The 25546-nt window shown below is 33.4% G+C and overlaps 1 protein-coding gene and 1 non-coding gene across 2 annotated transcripts in view; both read left to right on the forward strand.

Moving 5' to 3' along the window:
* LOC123712782 (GAS2-like protein pickled eggs) overlaps positions 1 to 25546 on the forward strand; it is a 56268-nt gene that overhangs the window by 27190 nt on the left and 3532 nt on the right. Inside the window, exons 3-4 of the mRNA XM_045666038.1 lie at positions 14752 to 15315; positions 20282 to 20915. Of these exons, the coding sequence (XP_045521994.1) occupies positions 14752 to 15315; positions 20282 to 20915 (1198 nt within the window). The remainder of the gene's footprint in view (positions 1 to 14751; positions 15316 to 20281; positions 20916 to 25546) is intronic.
* On the forward strand, positions 6717 to 6788 carry Trnag-ucc. The gene has a single exon. It is a non-coding gene; the product is annotated as a tRNA-Gly (tRNA).

The following is a 25546-nucleotide window of genomic DNA, read 5'->3' on the forward strand; positions in this document are numbered from 1 at the left end:
TGACATTTGTGATGTCACTGATCTTGATGAACAATCTAGAGGACAAAAATAATTGGCGATGGTTATGAAATATGCATGGAATGACGAAAAAACTTGATCAATGTATTAGTTTGCGCGTTATAATTATTAATTATAATATTATTGGTGTAATGGAAAATTATATACCGGTGGTTTATTAAAATCACACCCATATAAAGCAGTATATAAAGAGAAAACAGAGGCTAGTTTTGTTTTAAATAAATTAAAACACTATATATAGTCCATATTAATTCCCTAAACTAGTTTTTACGAATTTTGCTTATTAAAACAACTAACTTAATTTGGTTGCAATAATCATCTTGATTATTCTCGTAAATATGTTATTTATCTTATACGTATTGTGCGGTCATAAGTCTGTGGCACTACCTGGATACACTACAGATTATGGCAACATTGGCGAATTTTTTTTATATGCGTTTGTGGATTGAAGCTTTATTTATTACAGTAGTAAATCGAAAAGACATTGCCGATTTATGAGTCAATTCGTAAATATGCGTCGTATTTATATGCGACGTTGGTAAATACAGCAATTTACTTAATTTATGTTAAAATTTTCTGAATATTTATAGAACTTTAATAAACATGTCGTCTTTACCTTTAATTTTAAAAACTCCAACAAAATATTAATTTTGTAAATAAAATCTGAGGCTAGATCTAAACTAACACAAACTTAACCAAAATCGAAGGTCACTAGAAATAGTGCTCGAAGGTCGTGCCTGGCCGTGGGCGGGCGATCCAAGCCGTGGGCGGGTGTCGCAACCGATACAATTACTAACCTGCTCACACTTATTTGCATAGTTGCCTAACGTTATCTGATAATATTGAAAGAGTGTTTGGGTAGTGTCAATGACCTCCTTCTGTCAAATTAATCTTATTTAAGATTCGCGGTCAAGCTTTATGCGGTGCTGCACCTGTTTAGATAAATATAAAGTTATAATAACATATTTATTTATTTCATCATCATTCGTTATTGAATGAGGCTTATTTGAAAAAGTGGTACAAATTCTGTATTAACTTTTATCGATTGCGTGTATTACGATTACAGTCCACCTATATAATACTCAAAAGAAAGTTTAGTAACAGATTTTTTCAAACTTTCAACTAATAATTTGTATTTATTGTTACAGGTAAGATCCATAATGAAAAATAAATCTGACTGTCATCGTATTGGGTAACGTTGTAAAACTTTGATTGATTTAAAGCAGTACAATATACCTATTCTAATATTATAGAGAGGAAATATTTGTGTTTTTGTTTGTATGTTTGTAGACGTTACAAATGTCACACGAAAACTACTAAACCGATTTCAAAACTCTTTCACCATTAGAAAGCTGCATCTTCCCTGACTGACATACGCTATATAACATTTTCAAAAAAATGGATCCCTAATAAAAATGCAATAATATAATCCAAGGTGTAAAAATATGCATAAATTATCTGCCATCGCGTGCGTTGTAGAATCTTGATGATAGGACAAAAACATGTTATGTGTGTGTAGAACGTATCAATATCTACAAAAATAATGTTTCAGCCATGGGCAACGTATGTTGGCCTATCCCAAGTCGGAACTACACTCCAAAACATGAAATTTTATGCTGCTACAAAACAAAACTACGGCAAACGTTGTGTATAAAGAAGTTCTAAAAATAAATCTCTTCTCTAATATTATAGGCGAAAGTTTTGCATTTTAACAATTTATAATAAACAAACTAAAAATTCCTGAACTGATTAAAAAAAGTATTTCAGTACCGACTAGAAATCATTAAATATATTTTGAAATTTACTAATGTCGGAGATTCTACGTAAACGATGTTAATAACTAAGTAAAATTCAGTTTTATGATATCAAAAAGATATCTATAGTCCGACTTTCTACTACTACGAGATTGGTATCTAAGCGAGTGAAACCGTGGGGCGTTGCTAATGTATATAAAATTAATTTTATTAATTGAAGTTACACTTTTCTATTGAATATTAATGCTGTGTTTTATAGAAAAGCACTGAGAATATAAATAGCTATACGAAGTAAAACAAAAGCGAATAAAATTAGAATTCAGCCATGACACGCCATAAAAGTCGAAGAGTTAGATACCTTAGCTGTGAACAGAGGTGCCAACATAGCCGATACTGTGTCTACTGACAAGAGCACAACAATCTTTATCTATTTTCAATTTTTAAACGTATTCTTCATTTTTGAAAAAAAAGGTGTGTTAAGCCTTGTTAAATCTACTAGTGCTACAGAAATAATATTCGTTCTAAAACAATGTTCTATTACAATATATGTATGTGTTATGATTTCAATATATACCTATTATTAGTTATATTGTTCTAAAAAAACGAAAGAAACATCGGCACTTATTGCACATATTTCTGATCATATTTCTTTAAGGTAAGGCAAAAACATCAATGCAAGACAATAATAAATATTGTTCGACCCATCAACCGTAGAACGTTTAAACTAACGAAGCTTGACGGCTAGGTCACATACGTGGTTAATTAATAAAAGGGTAATGTTTTAAGGGTTTTATTGCTTATAGGAGACATAAGTTCACGAGCAAATGGGCAGTTGACACGAAACGTGATAGCAAATATTCTGACCTGGTTTTAATTTGGATAAAAAAGTTGTGGTACCTTTTTATAGCGTTATTCTTTTGTCTTTTATTTGAGTTCTAATCAGATTAAATGCGCAGTTAGTTTATATGAAATATTTCAAGATAATTTGTTAATAAAAGTCGCCTATATTACCTGTTCTATTAAGGATAAGATTCTGAAACCAGACTTAACGGTAATTGTGATTCCCGTATGTCAAACACGTATTGGATTTTGACATACGGGAGTCGTTGTTCGCTGTTGTGACATATTTAGCTAATAGGCACGTTCGTGCCAAGACGAGGTAGCACTCAAGAGATAATACCATCTTTCTGACTAATATTTTTTAAATGGAACAAACTAACAATGTTAGAAAACACTATTTTTAATCCACATTTTATTATTCCTACAAATTATTTTACGTTTCCAAATCAAGGTCGCACAAACGTATATTTTTCTAAATAATACTATTGCTATTGCTAATAGCACTGTTTTTATTTGTTTTTTAGAACGTAGTTATTTATGTAATACTACTTTTGATTTTTTTCGCCTACCGACTCATGGCTTGACGATTTCTTAAAACTTTCCTTGCCATAAAATCAAGATGATTCACGATGAAAACAATTTGGGCCGCAATCAAACCGATTGTCTTGAGTTCACAGACAATACATTTAATTAAATAATGTGTCATTGTGTAAATTGGTTTTGGCTGGTACCTGTTTACTTAGGTGATTACATGAAATGATTTATAATAAATTTTTGTACATTTTAATATAGTCAACACATAAATAAGTCTGAATTAATTCTAATTTCAATTATAGATACATATTTATAAAATACCGACCAGTGTTGGCATAGTGGCTTTAAAGTGAGGTCGTAGGTTTGATCCTTGTCTTTGCACCAATCTACTTTCTTTCCGTGTGCGCATTTTACATTACATAAAGCAATGTTACGATCGACCAAATGTATCCATGCTAGTAATATTTTAAAGCAAACTTTCGCATTATAAGGATTTACTATAAAATTAAGTCATAAATCACAACTCAGCGATTGTTTAGCATTACAAATTCTGATAATGGCGCGACAATGGTGTCTAGACAAGTGACAGCACCGTACCGAGGAAATGTCATAGCGACAGCTGTCAAATTCATATTGACAGCTGAGTAGTTGAATTTATTATGTTACCATTATGGTATGGCATGCTATACATATGGAAAAAATGTTATCTTTGTTAAAAATTTAATCATGTTAGCAACAGTAGGTCGGTGAACAAGCCACTTGAAATAAAGTCTTAAATTGCATGTAAAAAAACATTGGCATAAATTTTTGACTTGTTAGCAATTTAAGTGTAATTAATGTTTATGCGGCGTAGTTTTTGTATGTGCATAGAACCTTTTTTTAATGTGAAGGGCTCACCAATATTAAGTTCGTTTATGATTAGGATTTCCAAACTGTTGCGGTAAACATTATCAGCCTGGAAGTTGAACTTTCTTTGGCCCTAAGCACATACATGTTTTGAATTAGGGCGTCACTTGCGGTACCATTGAATTTGGAGGTAACAGTACCCACCTACGCCCTTTTCTATCATCTAGTGTGGGTCTCTTTGTAGTGTCGCCTTCATTAGCGTATTGTTTATGATAGTAAAAGTAGCGCATTTCAACCGGAAATCGGAGATTGACCAAATTCGGAATTCAAAATGCCGATGCCGATGCCGTAAAAGAAGTCTAGTTAGGCAAATCTCGTTACGTGTTTTTCCTTGGAATTCATTTATATATTACTAACGGACCCGACAGACGTTGTACTATATACACAAATACAAAAAATCTTCTAATTGTAAATCTAAACCATTTCCAATTTCACACACAAAAATTTCATAAAATCCGGTCCAACTGTTTATGTGTGTAATTACAAACACACGCACTGAAGATTTATATATATATTGATGTTCAATTTATCAGTTCATCATCGGATAAGCGCCGATCAAATGTATTACGCACTCAGAAATGTTGTCCTGCCCTAAAGATCGATGGAAATGTTTATTTGACCTTTGGACACAAAAAATAACAGTAACAACCTTTGGCCCTGGTCAAAAAGCCTTGGTCTTCTGTATTTATTTCGCGCTCATTTGTGTTCCCTAATAGGCAAAAGATCAGTCTGTGCCTGAGACACGCTTTTTTCCACGCCGGTTTCCTCGCGATGTTTCCTTTCACCGTAGGAGCGAATTTTATATGTTCATAGGCAGAAATTCCATTCGTGCACAGCCCGGTTTCAAACCTAGGATGAGAGCCGAACGCTCAAGCCAATTTTGGTAAATGGCCATTTATAATAATCGTATATTCATATAGTACCTATAAACCTACTTAATTCAAACAAACGATCGTCCTTCAATAAAAACACACCCAATACTGTATTCCATAAATTGTAGAGTAATTGTAAATGTCACTTTGTAAGCGGCTAGATTATAGGTAAATTATGCTTTATTGACTTGCTTTAGACGCTTTAGATATTGTTACGGTAGATTTATGTGTTTTGCCACTTGCTATAATATTGACGTATTCGATTACGGTTCTATAGAAGGATAATAACATATAATAAATTGTGTGAGACAGTTGCGGAGACGGGAGACCTTTTCCTACAACCATTCATTCCCACAGCTGCATTCATACCTACAAATGACTGCTAAAAAAATTGACAAAATTTTGTTTAATTATTTCTCGTTTGTTTTACCTAGGAAGAGTCTAATCAACCACCAACACATATGTCTTAGTAGTCCTAATAAACCTACACTAGGACATTCTTGTCCAGCGTCTCCTATAAATATAAAGTGTATAATTAATAAATATAGTAATTAAACTGTATAGAGCTGAAAAATTTAATATTCTACACTCAGTAAAATTTTCCATATGTTGTTTTCTAGCTAAAAAGGGTAGGCTAAGTAAAAACACCATATTAAAATGAAACAAAGTTTGCGGTTGTATAATAGTTTAAACTAAATCAGTAAATTTAAGTTTATAAATTTTGTATTAGTCACAGAATAGTCATATTTTCTCTATGACAAGCGAAACGGCACACATTAAACACTTAAATTAAATGTTATTAATAATTGGTCAAAGACCGAATAAAAATAGATGTAAGCACTGATAGTATTTTGACAGTGACCTCTCTAAGTGACCCCAGCCATCGTTAGCCAAAAATGGCTAACAAGTGAAAAGGTGAGGGTCCCGAGAGCCGTCGTGGGAACGACCAATTATATGCGGGTCACAGTTTATCATACGACAAAATTTATGTAGGGTGACCAATCTTACGACAGCCAATAATAAAGTCAGTAGGTAATAAATGTTATTAAGACAATAATTGTTTACTTCGATTCCTTAGCAACGATGCACTATTGAATAGGTTGGTTATGTTAAATAGAGTATTTAGCTAAACGAATTATACGTGAATGGACTCTTGTTTTTTAAACAACTTTCATAGTTAAAAATCTCTGTTCCTATTTCTAAAACGAGCGCTGTTCCTTTGACGCTTCAATTTAAAACTATACGATCTTGCTAACATAAATATTTTAATATTTTACTTTCATAAATTATTTTATAATTAAAAGAATTAAAAATAAATAATAGCTGATATACCTAGTTAATTCATCTCGAAACATTTTTGTAAACTATCCTAAAAACACTAAACCTATACTCACCGAATATCTCGATCACGATCAACGGCGATTTACAAAGAATCTGCGCGATAGATCTGTGCGGGCGCAAGATAATATGAATACAATTAATGTAGTTTATTTATTTCCTTCTAATGTACATAGCTGGTTCAGATATTTCATACTTGTATTTCAAATATGATTTTCTTTATTTCGTGCGTAAGTACATTTTTTTTATTAGGTGTTCTACTTAATACAGATAACTTTACAGTAATATAGGTTTAGGTTTCGGTAATAGAGAGATTGATTTATTTCTAGTAGCATGATTATAGATGTGAACCAATTCACTTTTAAGCGTAGGATTTTTATTTATACAATTAGATTATAATCGTTTCTTACCGATCAGTCGATACAGTACGATAATTTCATTATGAACGCCAGATGCGATGGTGGTGTAATGGTCAGCATAGTTGCCTTCCAAGCAGTTGATCCGGGTTCGATTCCCGGCCATCGCAGATATTTTTGCCTTTTTTTATTTTTTTACCACTAGTCAATGTTTATTTTATTAGTTAATACCAAAAAATACATTAAAACAAAAACTTTTTCGTTTTAGTTGACCTTAGTAAAAAACAGGTTTTGCGATAACAGCAATACAAGGTTTTGTTATGAACTAAAGCTAAACTAGGTTTCCTGGTTAGACAATAATTAAAATAATGTCATTATGTCTTTTGTCTTTTGTCTTCGGTATTACTTTTATTGGAATTTTAATGTTTTCAGTATTTTTGAATATTACTAGTAGGTAAAATACAGTAAATACGGTAAAATAATGTACATAAGAACTCTAGCAGTGTCATGTCAAAATACCCTCACCATGAAAAAATCACAACGTACATATACAAACAGTAATTTAATAAACGTCTCCATATAACTGAATCACTCCCTAAATGGACATAATAACAGCCTCATTATCGAAATAACATCTCTGATTCGTCACATCACGCCAAAAAAGGTGTTAAAAGGTGCTGTTATCGAGTTCCAACTCATTCATCAAACAGACATTTCCGTAATTAATTTAAAATGCTGGACGTCCGACCTTGACGGGCGCCCCGTGTAGAATGGCGCTTCAAGGACAGTGCAACGTACTCGCAAAATTGTTAATTGACGGTAGACTTATAATTCGGTTGTTAGATACGGTTATATTCAAAGATGAACAAGTTGAGTTCTTTATTTTTATTACAATATATTTGTAAATAAAACGTTATCAAATATTCTGTACTGGAGATAATCGTTGATGTTTCTAACATTTTTTAGATACTTAATTGTTATGAAATTAGAAATCAATCCTTCACTTATTAGCTTATATACCTAGGCGTGTCGAATAGCGTCTAGTCATGTTCTAGGTTTTATCGCAAATAATTTGTCTCCTGTCGAATAAAGCATTGAAATAAATGGTTAACTAAATCGGCCATGAATCACGATCCGATCGGCTCCTGATTGTATTATGGAACCCCGTGGGAATTGTTATGACATTTCCATGATTTACACTCATATTTGAGACTCGTTTTATCGGTATGTACTTATTGTGTGACCAGTTGCTAGACACCCATTGTTACCACAGCTGAATTTCACTATCACGATCTCGTGTTTACGTCTCGTAATTATCGAGAGTGCCAGTGAAGTTGAAGACATAGACAGTGAGTCTGTGTAAGGTGCTCTTTTAAAATTCTACCTAATTTGGCCAAAAAATCTGGAGTTTGGGTGCGTTAAGTGAACAAGACCTTGAGTACAAGTGACCTAGTCGATGAAAGAAACAGAAAGATAAAAATTTCCTGATCCGTAATTGGTACCTATTTTTATAATTTATATCTGCATGTTTCAACTTTAATTTCTTTATAATGGGGAGTATGCCTCTTGAGATAATGTATAATTATGCGCTGACAATAAACTTTACTTGCAATGTTGTTTCTTTGTTTAATTAAAACATTTGTTACAAGGTCTCGATATGTCGCCAAATTGATGGCTTCCTCATCATCAGCCTTTCATTTGGCTATCTGGCCTTTATCTTTAGTAAAGTTTGAAATGCATGTAAGCAGTTACGGCTACACCGCTTATAAAATACCTACAATTAATAATTAAATTTCAGGGAAATAATAGAGAATGGAAGAAAATATGGTGCAAAGGATACAGAAATTCACTAAAAGTCATTGTAATCCCGAGTCGTGTAATCCCGTAGTGTGACATTCACAATTCTTCCGTGATTATCTTTCTTCTAATAGGTAAACCTTTCGTTAAAATCAAACCTAGAATCTCAGAATGAAACTCACTTATGCTATACCAAAGCCACGGAATCGTATTATTTAACAATAAATTAGTTACTTTATGTTACTTGAATAAGTTGTTATTGCAAATCCAGGCAGGGCATGCATTCAATTCCCACAGTCATACTTTACGAAATCAACAGAAATCGTATTTATGACATCCTTCTTGCATCATTCCCCAATAAAAAAAAACAATTAAAACTTTTGTAACAACCGTAAACAAACATAAAATTATAAATTACGAATCATTAATATTATAATTAACGAGTGACGCCAAGTTTCATGATTTGCAATTAAAATGTGCACATGATTGTAATAAGGATTAGCGGGAAACTAAAAACTTCATTGTAAAGTCACAATACATATTTATTTATTTAAATATAAAAGGTTTATATAATAATAAAAAGTATTTTCTTATCAAAGAAAGTCGGACATTCAGATAATTTGTGAAAAAAAAACACAATATATAATAACAGGCATACTAATGTCATATTAGTTATCATAAATAATAGTAAGTACAGTTAAGTTAATGATAATTGTTATTTATATTATATATACTCTCCCACGTTATACTCGTAAAGGCACATATAGCAATCATAGAATACTCAAAGGGGCAGAATTTTTAAGCCTTCGGACACTTTTCGATTGAGTAATTGCGTAATGCATATATGAAAAGAAGAATGACAATTTACAATCACAGATCGTGTCGTTAACGAGGACATAGAGCATCTGATAGGCGAACCCAATATAATTAATGAAGCTTTTATACGCTTTATTATATATATATATATATATATATATATATGTACCCAGATATAGGTTGCGTAGGTTAGGTAGATTGTTTAGTTTTTCACTATGCGATATGATACTTCTTAAGCTGCTTGAGTAGCAATCTAATGTGAGCCTTGTCCTCCGAACCTTCTTCGATCACGTGCTTGTAAATCACGTAGATCCTCTCCAAGCCGTCTTTCCAGCGACATCTGGGCTTAAGGAGTTAAATTTTTTAAACATTCCAATATTTCCTCATCTATGATCAGTCTAGGGAGTCATTGGGCTTTAGCTTCCGCGTTGGGTTCGCCTATCAGGTCCTCGATTTCCTCGTTTATGATACGATAGTACTTACATAATAAGGTTTCCGAGCGCATTTATACTGTAACAATTAAACAAAAAATAAACCTACCAAGCTATCGGTAAATGTAAATGCTTCATACCTAATATCTATTAGGTATTATTATGATAGTAATGCTTGGATAATTTATTGAAGTAACAAGTATTGATCGAATACAATAATTATACCATATCGTTATGCGGCGCCGGCGCATGGCGCAACCGACAAACTGCTCTAATGAGATGGAAAATATATAGAATATGTCACATTAGTTCAAAAGAATTTGATCAAGATTTAATTTGTTTTATGTTGTAACCCCTAGCAATTATACATTATATTAAAAAATTTAAAAATATTAATAGTCTTAATAGCTAAATTCTATTATGTGACGTGAAATTATATTTTTTCAAAATATATATAGGTTACGAGTCTCTCCTGGTAATATTGGAGTTTTTCGGATTAATAACCGCAGCTGAGTTTTAACACCGGACGCCGAGGCAGAATACGAAATTCCACCCGTTTCACCTCGAAGTCCGTCGTTTCACAAATGAGCGTTTTTAAGGCAGTTTTTGCCGCGCACCACCACTATGTGGAACCGGCTGCCCACTGAAGTATTTTCGAACCAATTCAACTTAGGGTCCTTCAAGAAAAGAGCGTACTAATTCTTAAAAGGCCAGCAAAGCACTCAGGAGCCGTCTGGCGTTAAGAGTGTCCATGGGCCGGCGGTATTACTTACCATCGGGTGACCGTTTGTCCCCTGTTGTATAAAAAATATTGATCGGCGAGATACCAAATTCGCGTTTATAAAGTTAAAAATGCTTTATGTTCCAACTCACGTCAAACAAAAACATAATTGATACTTTTATAAACTCATCGTTCAGCTATGATGCGAAGTCGGAGCCTGTCAATAGATCCCTAATAAAAATATGACAGAATAATGAATATAACAACGCTTGGTACATTACAATTACTTACCATTACAAGTCGGTTCACGCCTTGCCCACTGCTATTAAATACTTTAGTAATAGCAGGTGTTTTTAAATTGGTCTGGTTTGCGTAATATATGCTAGATAAATAAATCTTTATACGAGTATATGAATAATTATTACAATGGATTTTATAATAAGAATTAGCCGCGCTGTTTAAAAAACCTATATAATCACTTGGCGGTAAGCTTACAAAAAATATATACCAATGAATATATATTATATTTATATATATACGTATATATTATGTTATCAGACAAAGATAATTTATTGTTTCATTAAAATCGCCATCCCGTGGCGCTACAACTCTTTATGGGTCTTGGCCTCCTTCATAATAATCCTCCAGTGGTCTCGATCCTATCGATCCCATCACTCTTAGGTCCTTTTCGGTGCAATCTTTCCATCTCTTTTTGAGCCTGGCTTTTAGCCCTTTCTGCTGTGGCGTTCATTGAGTCATGGTTTTTGTTAAATAAGTGTACTGGAGTAAAACACCTATATTTATGTATAGACGTTTATACACACAAAATACATTGTTTCAAGTTGTTGAGTTTATTAAACTGTTATACACGCAATAAGGTTAATTATTTCGTGTATAACAGTTTTTTTAACATGTATCTGTTCGAGATTCAGGCCAGCAAAAGCTAAATTTCTTGACGATTTGTAAAATGCCTTTTTAAAAACCTTATAAGGAGTATTTATGTGATTTACAAAGTTACACTAAGTAATAATTTAAAAACTACTATTACATTTACTTAAGTAGATAATTAGTGCATTTACGGCAATTTATTTCAGTAATGAGGTTTACCTTCTCACCTCAGTAATTAAGTGTCATTACCGCAATTGACCGGATTCTTAAAACTAAAACCCTGAAAAATTATTTCCTTTACGCAAGTTTCCGTTTTCTGTACTGTAGAAATCCTAAAAAGTATTTTACTTGTGTTTCTTAAAATATATCAAAGTATAATTTTATTATGCAGTGTTGGCCTAGTGGATTTATCGTGCGACTCTCATCCCTGAGGTTGTAGGTTCGGTTATTCACCAATGGACTTTCTTTCTATTGCGCATTTAACATTCGCTCGAACCGTGAAGTAAAACATTGTGTAAACCGGCTTACCTTAGACCCAAAAAGTCGACGGCGTGCGTCAGACACAGAAGGCTGATCACCTACTTGCCTATTAGATTAACAATTGATCATAAAACAGATACAGAAATCTGAGACCAAGAATATTGTAGAGCCATTGATTGATTTATTTTATTATGGGTGAATGTCATTTTCTGATTTAAAAAATAAACAATGATTAAGCACGCGTATCTCACTGGGACTGGCGATTAAACCCCGACTGTGCGTTTTATATGCGCAATTCTTTGTACAGTTAAATAAAATCCTTGACGAAACCTGCACGTCTTAGTGTAAGATTTGTCTCGATCTAAAGTCTGAGTTTCCTTCGGTTAGATCAAACCTCATTAATAAATGCATAATGCGCATAGATTGATGATTTACATTATTTTTTCATTTATTTAAATCAAAGCAACATAGAAATAATAATGACCATTTTCTTACTTTTATATTTTACTTTAACATTTATGAGTATGTCATTCGGCGTATGACAGATAACGTTAAAGGCGCTTAACGGACTTGACAGTTGACAGATCAATAGTAGCATAAAATTTTTTGCTTACTCATAACACTATGCCCCTATAAAGGATTAATAACAGTAATGCTGGCAGCCTAATAAAGTATGACATGAAAACAAAAGGTTATATGAACAATAAGAGTCCTTGTATGAAATATGAAATGCACAGACATAAATACATATGTCATAACTGTAATTACATAAAATTATAAAGTTGAACATTAATTTTAACAACGCATCAATTATAGTAATGAATGTTTCCCTTTGTAAATATAAGATCGAATGATAATAGTTTATCCACTTGGCTCTCGTCTCGTTGAAAGTTTTTTTTTTTACTTTACTTATGATTAGTATTTTTTAGTTAGCTCGCATATATAATTAATATAAATGTATTATAAGTGTGCATATTAAGTGTGTGTGTAACGCGCACTTTAAAATAATAATTATTAGTAACGCACACGTCGTTACTCGGCGTATACTCAGAGTTCGTGGGTTTAACCCCAATCGAAATAATATGAAATGTTGATCATCTACTTGAACAACACTATAAAATGTGTCTGCTCTATGTATTATGGGATTTAAAAATGAACGTTATTCCTCAGTAGCACGATCTTTTAATATGTACAAAGTGGAAACATTCTGTTTTGAGCAAATAATACGATCGCGAACGTATCAGAAGTATACATACAAAACCTGACCAAAATTATCAAGGTTCGAAGGTGCAACTTCATTTGTTAACATTGTGCTTCCAACATTGCTCATTGTTTGTTTTTCACATAATACTTGACGATAATATGCTCAAAGACATAATTCAATAAATAATATTAAATTAAACTTATACAAAAACATGACCCCTACGCCAGACTGCAGAGCTTTCCTGCTTAATTGTAATAATGTGGGCTCTATGGACAGCCGTATCCAAAGACTTTAATTAAAATTAATATTTATGAGGCCTGTAAGAGTTTATTTCATTGTCAAAACATTTTTTTTTATATATTGTCTCTGCACAAATACTTCATTTAACATTATTTAACTTTACCCTGAGTAATTTAAAACTGTCCTAATTATATAAAAAAGACTATTCAATATAATAATTTGTGTCAATACATAATGACAGTCTCTATTAAGGGGAAGACACTGTTATTGTGTTCTGTTTTTCCACTTACCACTGTTTAGCAGACTGAAGTGCACTTACACTAATTCACTTATTCGAATGGTTTTGAACTTTTCAATCTTCTTACTATACCAGTGGTGTCAAGAATTTCCAAAGCATAGTGTAATCTGTCTAAGTAATCGCACAAAATGCATTGTCTTTAAGATATATGTAACGTTTGTCATGATAAAGGTATTAAGAAAGTAAACAATTTCGTGTATTGCTCAAAATACTGGCCTTTTTCTGATAATAATCATACTAAATTACTTAATGTGCTTATTACACGCTCCGCGGACGTTATTTGGCTACTGGTTTTTAATGTTAAGGCTGATTAAAATAAATACTTGCGTTTGGTATATTCGAAATTCAGTTCAGTGGCATTTCGGTATTTTTATGTTCATAACAAGGACACAAAACCAGAGTTCAACTGCAAGTCAACGTTTGTGAATGAAAATATGTTTTCCAAAACCAAACCATGTTTCTCTCTATATATTTAGTTAGAAGTAAAATACACAGAGCAGTTTAATTTCATATGATTGCCATACTTGCAAATTATTTAGACGTAGATCCTTCATTTAATTAACAGATATTACACCTAGATTTATAAAGAAATCTTCAGAATCTATAAACAATATTTGATAAGAGAAAACATATTAAAAGTTATTGCAAAATACGATTTCTTCTCACTAAACATAACATGTTAACATGTGTTACCACTCCCTCAAATCATATAAGTGTATTTTTATTTATATTACATTAATGAGTTGTATGCTGTATTTGATTTCAAAGTAAGATATTACAGAAATGGTACTTTGTACAAATTTGGCGTGCGTTTCTACCATACGACATGTATAGAAAGTGCTAAAAAACTTCGTTAGCTTCGTCAGATATGGCAACAAATTGGTTTGGCTCGGCGCCTGCGCTCTCGATTTAAATTGACAGCGCAGAAATTGTCTGTGCAAATATGGCGCTAATATTGTTATTGACATTGGCTAGAAGAAAGTGCGAATTATTTTAGATGATTAGTCATAAAATTTATCAAAATCACGAGTGCAAGAGCCATTTTAACGTTTCTTTTGATATTATACGCTTTTCTAATACACAATCTTTTAAAGATAACTTTTAAATAGATTATAAAATCTTAACGGTATATAAATATTGTATATAACTTAAATCCACTTATATAGGGAAAACTATTTTTAATTTTACTAAAACAAAATAATTTTACCATCTAATTAGTCAAAATGTACCAATAATAATTATAAATATTTCTTTACAGCACGCGAACGCCGTCCGTGAATCAGCGAAGCAGATTTTGGAATCCCTCAAAACTGATACAGAAGAAGCCATAACCCTAGCTAGAGCCCTTCGAGCCCGGCCACCAGTTAATATGCTCCCAGCCGCTAAAGCGGGAACCTTTTTTGCCCGAGACAATCTGTCCAACTTTATCGACTGGTGCAGAAAGGCACTAGGTATCCTGGAATGTCTCCTATTTGAAACTGACGATTTGTGCCTAAGGAAAAATGAGAAACACGTGGTTCTTTGCCTCTTGGAGGTTGCTAGAAAAGGAGCTGTCCTCGGTATGCCAGCACCCTTGCTGGTTCAAATGGAGAAGCAGATTGAAAGGGAGTTAGCTGGAGAAGAGTTAAGGCCAGATGACTCGGCACTGGGACTGGTTCCGTCTGGGCCGCAACCGCAGTTGGTGACTAATGACTTGAGAAGTCTAGATGAGAGGGTCAGGGATTTGGTAGAAAGGTGCTCCTGTCCCACACAGTTCCCAATGGTGAGGGTTTCTGAGGGAAAATACAGGATTGGGGACACAAGGCTGCTAATTTTTGTTCGGGTAAGTTGTTTTAAAAAATACTTTACGACGATATTTTTTTAACAAAAAGTTTTTATTTCAGTTATTGCGATTGTGTAATTGTCATGATTATGTATGTAGAATAAACGTAAGAATATTATGTTAACACATTAAAATGCCGCTCTTATTGTTAATGAATATGTATACAATACAATAGATATATAAATGTGCTATATATCTATAAAAAGATTCTCTATATATTAGGTTCTTACATATGAAATTGGCGTTTTGTATGGGAGGAACAAAAAGTCGAATATTTTTAAATATAATATATTTAATTAATCAAAGTATGAACCATTGTTTTCTATGCACTTTTGCCATCTCATAGGTAGTTGATTGATCCCTTTACTAAAAAAAACAGCTGGACGGGAATCAATAAAATCTGTGAAGGCGATTTGGATCAGAGTTAAATTTTTTCCCTTGCAAGAAGTTGTCCAAATTTCGAAAAAAAATGGTAATCTGTTGGAGCAAGTACGGAGGATGTCTTAGACATTCCAATTGAAGCTCTTCTAATGCATTGTGTGGTCTAGCGTTGTCGTGAAGTAGCAGTGGCGTGGAGCGATTGACCAGCCTAGGTTGTTTAGCCGCTAGCTTCTCCATCATGGTTTGCAATTTTGGGGTTAATTTTCGCTTGGGGCAGGATTTAGCTGGCTGGCCAGGATCCAACCATTGCGCTGAGCGCTTCGATTATCGTAAAGAATCCATTTTTCATCACAGGTAATGATTCGGTTTAAAATACCTTCATTATTGTGCCGGCTCAGTAATGTAACGCAGCAGTCGACGCGCGTTTGCCGGTTTGCTTCAGTCAATTCGTGAGGTACCCACCTTTCAAGCTTTTTAATCTTCCCCATGTGCTTCAAGTGAATTAAAACAGTTTTATCACTAACACCGCAGTCTGCAGCTAACTCGGACGTGGTTTGCGATGGATGCGCTTCCACAATAGTCTTCAATACTTCATTATCAACTTGGGTCTCAGGCCGTCCACGGGGCTTGTTCTGCAGGTCAAAATTTCCAGAACGAAAACGTTAGAACCAAAAACGAACTGTGTTTTCTTTTGCAACATGACCGCCATACACATCATTCACCCTTCGAGTCGTTTCCGCAGCACTAGTGCCACGGCGGAACTCGTACTCGTAAATAATGCTTTAAGTTTTCCATTTTGTAAAATTAGTGACGCAAACAGAAAAAAACAGAAGAAAAACACAAATGAATGACGGTCATCGAAGCACAAATACATGAGTAAATAGCTGTACAAATTTGAATTTGAAATTCTTAACCAAATATCTCCTGTATTTGAGGTCAAAGTGGCCAGTACGACAAAACGCCAATTTCATGTGTAAGGACCTAATATATAACATACACATGAAATAAAAACAAAACACAGTTATTTAGAATCAGCATGGGCTTTGTATCCAAATATTGCAGAGAAGTAAAGTTGTGTTGATTTGATTAATGACTTTGTCACAAAAAAGGTAATCCGATACAAACTAGTCGAATAGTTTGAGTTCTGTCACTCCATGTTTGACACAAGGTCAAGGTAGTGTTCAGAATCCATCAAACCGCTTTCGTGAGTTATATGACCTCTGCACAGGTCCTAGAAATCCTTGAAAAACTTGACGATATTCAATTTCTAAATGTAGTACTAGTATTTTATGAAAGTACTAAGGACTAGTATTTTATTTCTATAAATAAAAAAGGCTTACAATTAAAACAATATAAAGTAAATAAGAAAAGCACAATGAGTTTCATTCGACTCGACGTCCATCGTTAAACAACTGAGCGTTTTCTATGGCAGTTTTTGTCGCGCACTACCACTATGTGGAACCAGCTCCCCACTGAAGTATTTGCGAACCAATTCGACTTAGGGTCCTTCAAGAAAAGAGCGTACTAATTCTTGAAAGCCAACGCACTTGCGAGCCTCGCAATGTGAGTGTCCGTGGGCGGCGGTATCACTTAACATCAGGTGAGTCTACCCGTTTGCGTTTACTTCTTAACCATATCCTATCCTACTCAATTGTGAATTCTATAATTATGTATTTTATTATTCTTTCGTATTGCCTTGTAATTCTAGAAATTTTCAGTGTTACTTGTTATTTTATTTTTGATTTAGTTATATACATCTTGCATTTAATTTTTTTTTTAGTTTTTTCCTTACTTGGGTTGCCTGGAAGAGATCGCTTGTTAGTGATAAGGTCGCCCGTTGGATACCTAATAATTTCTGTTGTTTGTTTTTATTTTAATGTAACGAAGTTTTAATAAATAAACCATAAATCCAGAGTCTGGCCATAAATACTGGCATAAAACTTTTAATTTTTTTCACTTTTTAATTAATTTAAATTTGGAACACGTATATTGATTTAAACATTCTTTCGATTTTGCTCCATTTCACATATTGTTCGTGTTCTTTATCAAACTACAATATGGAATGGGGTGTTAAAGAAAATAGGATTGCAATCATCGCCTTGCCAAAAGTGGGTATAGAGCCGTCGGTCATAAGACACTTCAATAGGTCAGCCGTATGTTCGTATATCGTAATATCAACAGATACAACAACACTTTGTCGTCGAAGACCAGAAAAGATCGGGGCGGCCGCGTGCTGTTATAACTAGAAAGGCAGTTAATAAATACTGTTAAAGCCAGAATTCGTCGAAAACCTATTAGGAAGCAAAAAATCTTATCTTAATATATATAAAGGAGTGAAATCTTCAGCCCAAGTGTATCAAGATAGATCTTGGGTCATGTTGTGAAACCTTTCAGCAATACACTTTTGTAAGATATAAACTCCGAACTTTATTTTAAAAATATAACTCTTATAAAGTCCGAACTTGAAACCAACGTTCCGGTGGTTTCACCATCAACATTATATATCATCGAAACCAAACCTCAACCCTTTAGACTTCAAATTATGGTCAGTTTTAGAGGCCTGCTCTAAACGAAACGGTGACATTGAATCTCTTAAAAAAATATTGGAGCAATGAGTGGCGAAATTTCACTTGGAAACAGTGCATAAATCCATAGATTCGGCTAAACAGATTAACGGCCATTCAGACAAGAACATTTTTTTTATTTTTTGCTAAGACTTTAATAAAATATATGAAGGTATACATTTTAATATTAGACATAACATTACATTTATTACTAACAAAACACACACAGAAACACATAAAATAACAATAATCTAAAATAAATAAAAAAAGATTAATAATAGAGAGATAACATTTTTTTATATATTTAATCGTGTAATGCGTGTGTGCTGTGGTTGTAATTGACCCTGGCTCAGCATTGTGCTGAGGAGCAGAGTTGTTCCACAGCGCTGGTCATTCTGCCAGAGACCACAGTAGCTAGTTTGCGCCTCTGTCGCAAAAAAAAACGTAAGAATCTAATACTCAGTAGAAACAAATAATAATAATAATAATAGTAACAGTTAGCAGTGTAAGTAATGAAGAAAAAAAATGTATATAAAAATTAATATAAGAATAATTGTTAAGAAGTAGATAAATTAAATATTTTTGGGCGGATTAAAAACTATTACATTACTTAATTTAAAAAAATAGGAATTTCTATTAGATGTTACTATATTGAACTTATGGCTCGACTTGTTATACGTATTTTAATTAAGTAGTTTTATTAAGAGATGGTTAATACCAAGGTGCGTAGTAAGCGTCGCGTGAATCTAGACAATGACGTTCAAGCGATTCCCAAGAGGAGATGACTTGAAAAAAATTTCTTAGCTCTTGCACTTAATGGTCTGTTGAAAAATCTATGACTAGCAAATTACAGTTCATTCATTCAAAGCCCTTCAAACTTTAATTAGTATCGGAAAATTAATTGCATAAAAAGTAAACTTTTATTTTTAGACGTGTTAGGAATTATGGTATGAGGCTGACACGAGCTTTTTTCTTCTTTATTCACTGTGTACATACCAAGAGTAGTTACACAGTGAATAAAGAAGACCACCCAAGCTCCTTGAAAAAACCCTAAATCCGACAAATGATACGGACAAGCAATAAATCACTTTTTACTAATAAATAGCATCTAACGTGTCTGGAGGTGAGCAGGAAGTATTGCTAGTAATTAATTGCAATTCGCATTTATTAAGCATTCAATTTAATGGCAGTAACCGTACACAGGGTATAAATAATGTTTGATTTGTATTGAATTGAAAATGTTTTAGCGAATACCATTCTGGTCTTGGCATAGTGTTCCCTTTCTTAATAAAGTTCGTGGGGTAAGGTTCAGAGTCGACACTATGACTCCCGTAAGTCAAAATCCAATACAGAAATAAATTATTTTTCGCTATGTGCCGACTTAGTGTAAAAACAGTAGGTAGCTACTCGACTCGAACCTCACCAATATACTGTTCATAGGTACATTATATTATTGTCTATAAATGAGTGTTGCGTATAGTATTATAACATTATCTCTTAACGGCGAAATGGCGGTGTAAATCTCGCTACACAATACCTTATAATTACATCATAAAATTATCAAACATTCCAAAAATAGCATGTGTCAAGATACACTGGACAAAGGTCAAACAAACGTGCATTTCATATGACCGTATACGGATACGACCAGTCCATGATTCATCGCAGGCGCACAAAATAGATCTATAGATCCATTAATGGATTAAAATCATTTATAGCCACGTGGTAGTAATTACCGTCAAGTGTTTCCGGGGCCTTTTATGGTGTTAACATATGGTTTTTGAAATTGTGACCTTATTGCACAAGATCATGACAATTTAACAAGTAAACATACGAACTTGCTGAAGAGTTAGGATATAGCACAGTTCTGCTTGTTTCTTGTGTTTTACTTATTTAATTAGTTTTTTATTGATAATGTGAACTATAGGGTTCATTTTATTCTAAAAATATATTTTTACTCGTAAGACGAGGCGAAATAATTACTATTTTGAGAAGTTTCTAACATAAATGCTCTCTTCCAGATTTTACGTTCGCATGTAATGGTTCGAGTTGGTGGCGGCTGGGACACATTGGCACACTACTTGGATAAACACGATCCATGCCGTTGCAAGGCACAACACAGAACATCACTCTCCGCTCGGCTTGCGAGACCTAAACAGGACCTCGCTGGCGCTACAGTTACCTATGAAAGACCAGACTTTAAAACATATGAACCAGTTTCCATGCCATATCAATCCAAACTCTACAACGACGAGCCACGGAGCCTCCAGTATCAATCCAATAACAAACTAGATGCTCCGACCAGTCTACCATACTTTGGAGATATAGACAGGGGTGCCAGCCCTAGCAGGAAGCATTTGGCACCACGAACACACAGTCCTAGCAGATGCTCTTCATCTCCGGATCGAAGGACCAAAATTGTGCCGACCAATCACCTGGTACCAACACCTTTGGGGGTACGAAATAAGAGTCCAAGACCTGTTTCTCCCGCTCCAGCAGTTGAGAGTGCATCCGATAATGGTTCAGAAGTGTCCGATGAAGGGTACAGGAGTTTGGGAGTGGTGGCTGGTTCCACCCAGGGATCGCCGTCTACGAAGACAACGAATAGATATTCGCTTCACAGCCAGACATCAATGGAAGACGCTGATTTTAGCGGTAAGCGTTATTAAATTAAAAGCGTAAATAGTTACATTCACCAAATCAACCGTTAATACTAAACTAATTGCATTAGTTAACGGATTATGTAAGTCACAAAATACAAATTAGCTAGTTTCATATATAAATAAGGGTTCGCTGTAAAATGACCAATTTATTATTAAAATATATTTATTCACAGTTAATCACATAATAACAAAGCATAAAATATGTCATGATAATGAGTTGGACATGTTTCACGACTATCTGTTTAGCGAATAATAAGCAGAAATTACAGTTAGTGTGACCGGTGTTGAGTAGAGGTATTTCGTGAAAAGACAGGGAAACTGCAAGTAAATGAACGCTGTAATACTATTGTTCAAAGAGTGGTGTATAAGTGATAAACTTAAACGAAAATTACTATTAATAAACAATTAGTATTGTCTTTTGTTAACATAGATTTTACACATAAAAAAAACACTTTTTAAACGGATTGAAGCTACGTATTATTATTAAAAACTTATAATTATTTACATCATTTTAATTTTTTTTCGACGTTTCGCGTGCTTTATAGCGTGCGTGGTCACCGTGACCACCACCGTGATTATGTAAATAATTATAAGTTTTTAATAATAATACATAGCTTCAATCCGTTTAAAAAGTGTTTTCTTCATAAACAACCAACTACATAACTAAACGGACTGAAGTGGTCGTAAGAGTAATATGTTTCCATTTTAATAATTTGATTTGAAGTTTACAATCTCATTCAATTGTTTATAGAAATTCTCTAGCTGAAAGTCTGATAAAAGTTAATAGTATTAGGTGCTTGAAATCGCTTTCGCCTTTGTTTTAGTACCATGCAGAAGATATTTGTGCAATGCGCGCGCGCCGACGACACGCGTCGTTCCGTTAAATTGGCTCCGGACTAAATTACATCCCTCCTTCAGGGTTGTCATATTCAATAAAACTAATGACCTATAAAATAGATGCTATATAAATTTCTTTGTAAAAACGTTATGGATTTGGAGATTAAAGAACTATAAAATAATTGCTGTATAGAAAAGAATTCATAGTCAAAAAAATTTAATCACTTTAGCTTTAATTGTAAAGCGTTAAGCCGTTCTTTGGAAATACCAAATTCTCAGTCAGGTATGGTTTACGATTATATATAAAAAATCAATAATTTACTTGTGTTTTTACCTCACTTCTGTATTTTATATAGGATTTGGCATAAATTTATTTTAAAATATTTTATCATCTCGAAATCCTTCATTCCACAACTACAAAACCAAGCGTCATTTAACTTAGTTTTTGTTAAAAAACCCACGTGCGTACATACATGCGTTAGAAGTTATACTAGAAAAGGCGACATTAACAATAGAAAAAACGAAAATGTTGACTATGGCTAACTTCAGAGTGTCGGTTTTTTGTGACAGAGTGCGCGCGCATCGTACATTTCACTCTCACCACTGTTGCCTAACGCGCCAAAAGAATTAAAATTTCAAAAGAGAAAAGTTTCGAAAAATTAAATATCATTTCACAACATCGCGTACGTATCTACAGCCCGATTTCCTTTAGCCAACAGCCCTAACGGCCGTGTCATTACAACTATCTAGTTACGCTCATATTTATGCTATTTGCTCAATGTTTTAGTAAATTATACTCCGTAAGGTATTGTTATAGCAATATTTGTTCGCTGCGTTAATAAAATAGTATAGTTACTGCCATTATTGTTGATAGATAATCATCCATTGATCAGTTAATGATTATGTGCTGATATATTAAGATCCCTATTATTACTTTATTGGACATTTGAATATTGGTTATTATTTTATGAGGTCTTTGTTAACATGGCTAGATATTGTCTGTGATGTTAACTTGTAAAGCTTAGCGATTGGCCAAAAACTTCCTACATCTTGCAAGGCATTTAAATTGTATTTATTAACGATGAGTCTTAACACGCTCTCAATGGGCTGTTAATCTGTTTTATTTATTTAAACTGACATTCCAAGATTATTATTGTTCCATCTGGAATCCATAAGTCTCGGTCTTATGCAATCATAAGACCGAGACTTATGGATTCCAGATGCTTTTTTAGCTTTTCTAAAATTTCCTTGTATTCCTTTTAAATCAATCAAGCCGCTACGAAGTCCATACGGATATATGATAAATATTGCAATTATCACAAGTCCTAACAAACTATTGAATTTTTAGTAATTCGGCTTAGGCGAAGTAGGGGGCAACGGGTTGTGAATTTAAAGCGCCGAGTCAGCTGTGTGGTATGCATTTCACTCAACACCTGCGTGTTGGGATTTTTTTCTAAGTAACATTAGATGTTATATACTTAGTGCAAATATATTTTTCTAATCATATTCTTACGTATCTACAATACTATTAGTGCAATAACGAAGGAGATTTAAGTTGATAGTGACCGTCGTGAGTCGAGAGAATTGACCTAAATCTTTAGAGTGAATGATATACATAGGGATTTCAGTAGGAATAGGGTAGGGGAAAAACATTTAACGATATTAAGTCAAATATGTCTGACTAGCAACATCGAATAGATGGAAGGTTTTAGAATGAGGCATTACACAAAACACAATTCGAAAAATTATATTCAAGAATTAAGCGATGGGAAATAATTTCCGTTACAATTTTTTTTACAGAAAATAATTTAAACCTGGCTGGCGTTGTTGCATCTTTCCCTAATGTCTGCAAATATATTATGGAGGAAATTTTTTTTTTTGATAATACAAAATCTTCCATTTAGATTTTAAATTATTATAATTTATGACGCATGTGGCCATACATTGGTTGCATATAAATGGGATCCCAAAGTGATCCACTGACGACTGCCATTCAGGGGTCAGTAACAATCATACGACCAAACAGAGACTTATTTGCGTACACAATTGTCTTGAATTGGTTAGATCACTTGATGTCATTAATATTATGATTAAGTGTATTTGCTAATTCTGTGAGAAGGACTTTTTTTAATATCTTGTTTTGAGTTTTTGTATATACAACTAGCTGCCCTTTTACATAGCTTACGTTTTTAGTAGCTACATACCAACATTGAACATTTTGCTATGCCACCCAATAAGGACTGTTCGCTCTTCCGGAATAAAAACCTAAATTAATAATGTTTATTTACTTTAATGCTTCCAATATAATGTCCTCATTCCCTTGAATTAAAATAACTCGAATTGGTCAACCATCTTCGATTTTTGCGAGACATTTTTGTTTCCCACTAATTATATTTAAAGGTATACCGCCCTAAAAAACAAAATATGACACTTTCCTCTTCTGACAAAATGTGTTTTTTTTAAATTATTATACTTTTTGACATCAACATATGAAATTAAATTCACATAATCCTGAATTGTATGTTATTAAACAATTTAAAATTCAGTTTTATTATTAAATATTTTGTACATTTTCCAGTTATTACTATTATACTCCTTTGCCAGTCAGTTCTAACAAAACCTTATTTCATAACAATTCAAACTAACAACTGCGCTTCCTTATAAGCATTTGAAATTGCATACAAAGTTGCATCTGCCAGGTATGGTGAGTATTCGTGAGTCGTGCCTGCCCTGGGGTCATATATTTGGTCAATTTATATGACTAGTTCCCGTGCTTTCCATTGCTATATGTATGCTGTTACCCGCGACTATGTCTGATGACTTGAACAATGTTCTTTGCGAGGTTTTTGAAAAACACACAAAGTAATTGCAATATTTTTAATTTGTATTGACTGGCCAAAGAGAAATGTATGTTAGTTTTTTAATATAAAGAGGTAACGATAATTCTATTAGGCTATTTCTGGACGTGGATCATCCCAATAAGTCTGATAACCTACTACTTATTGAAGTCGGTCAAAAAGTCCTTTTACTTTTCAAAGTAGATATCATACGTATTAAGCGTTTAAACGCACAACTAAATATCTAACTGGGGTTAACTGTCTATGCGATATTTTGTTTATTAATAAAATTAATTTTACTGTACCCACTCGATTTGTAGTATTCTCTTAAAACACTTTTAAAAGTGGCGCTAGAACCTTTTAGATCTGTTTCTGGTTTCGCGATTTTGGTTTTCTTATATCAAGTAGGTAAACAGTCTTCTGCGGCTGACATACGCCGTAGAGTTTATTGCGTCTAAGGCACTCCGATTTTCTCACGATTTCCTTCATCGCAGAAATTCCATGCACAGTCGGGATTCGAACCTGTCTACTTATATTTTCGAATCCCGCAAATATCAATAGTTAAATAAGTTTTTAATGGCAGTAGAAGTTAAGCAAGCATTAAACATGTTTTGAATCAAAATAAATAATATTTGTCTATTATCTACAGAGTTTTTGTTGAACTATATCCGGGATATAACTCTATTTATATGTAATAACTTTAAAGTCCTTGAAGTGCGCACGGCACCATGTTACAGCTAAGTCACGGTCGACGCTTATGGCAATATAAAATATGGTGAATCAGGAAACCTGTCGTATTAACACGGTAACATAACTCTTTATGTCCTTTTATACGTTTGCTTTATAAAACTACATGATGATATCAATATAATACATAGGATTTGCTAGTTGAGTTTATATACTATTTAATTAAGTGGTATAAATATATAATTTAACGTAATAAAATCTA

Source organism: Pieris brassicae, chromosome 8, assembly GCF_905147105.1.
Source record: "Pieris brassicae chromosome 8, ilPieBrab1.1, whole genome shotgun sequence".
In the NCBI taxonomy this organism is placed as follows: Eukaryota; Metazoa; Arthropoda; class Insecta; order Lepidoptera; family Pieridae; genus Pieris; species Pieris brassicae.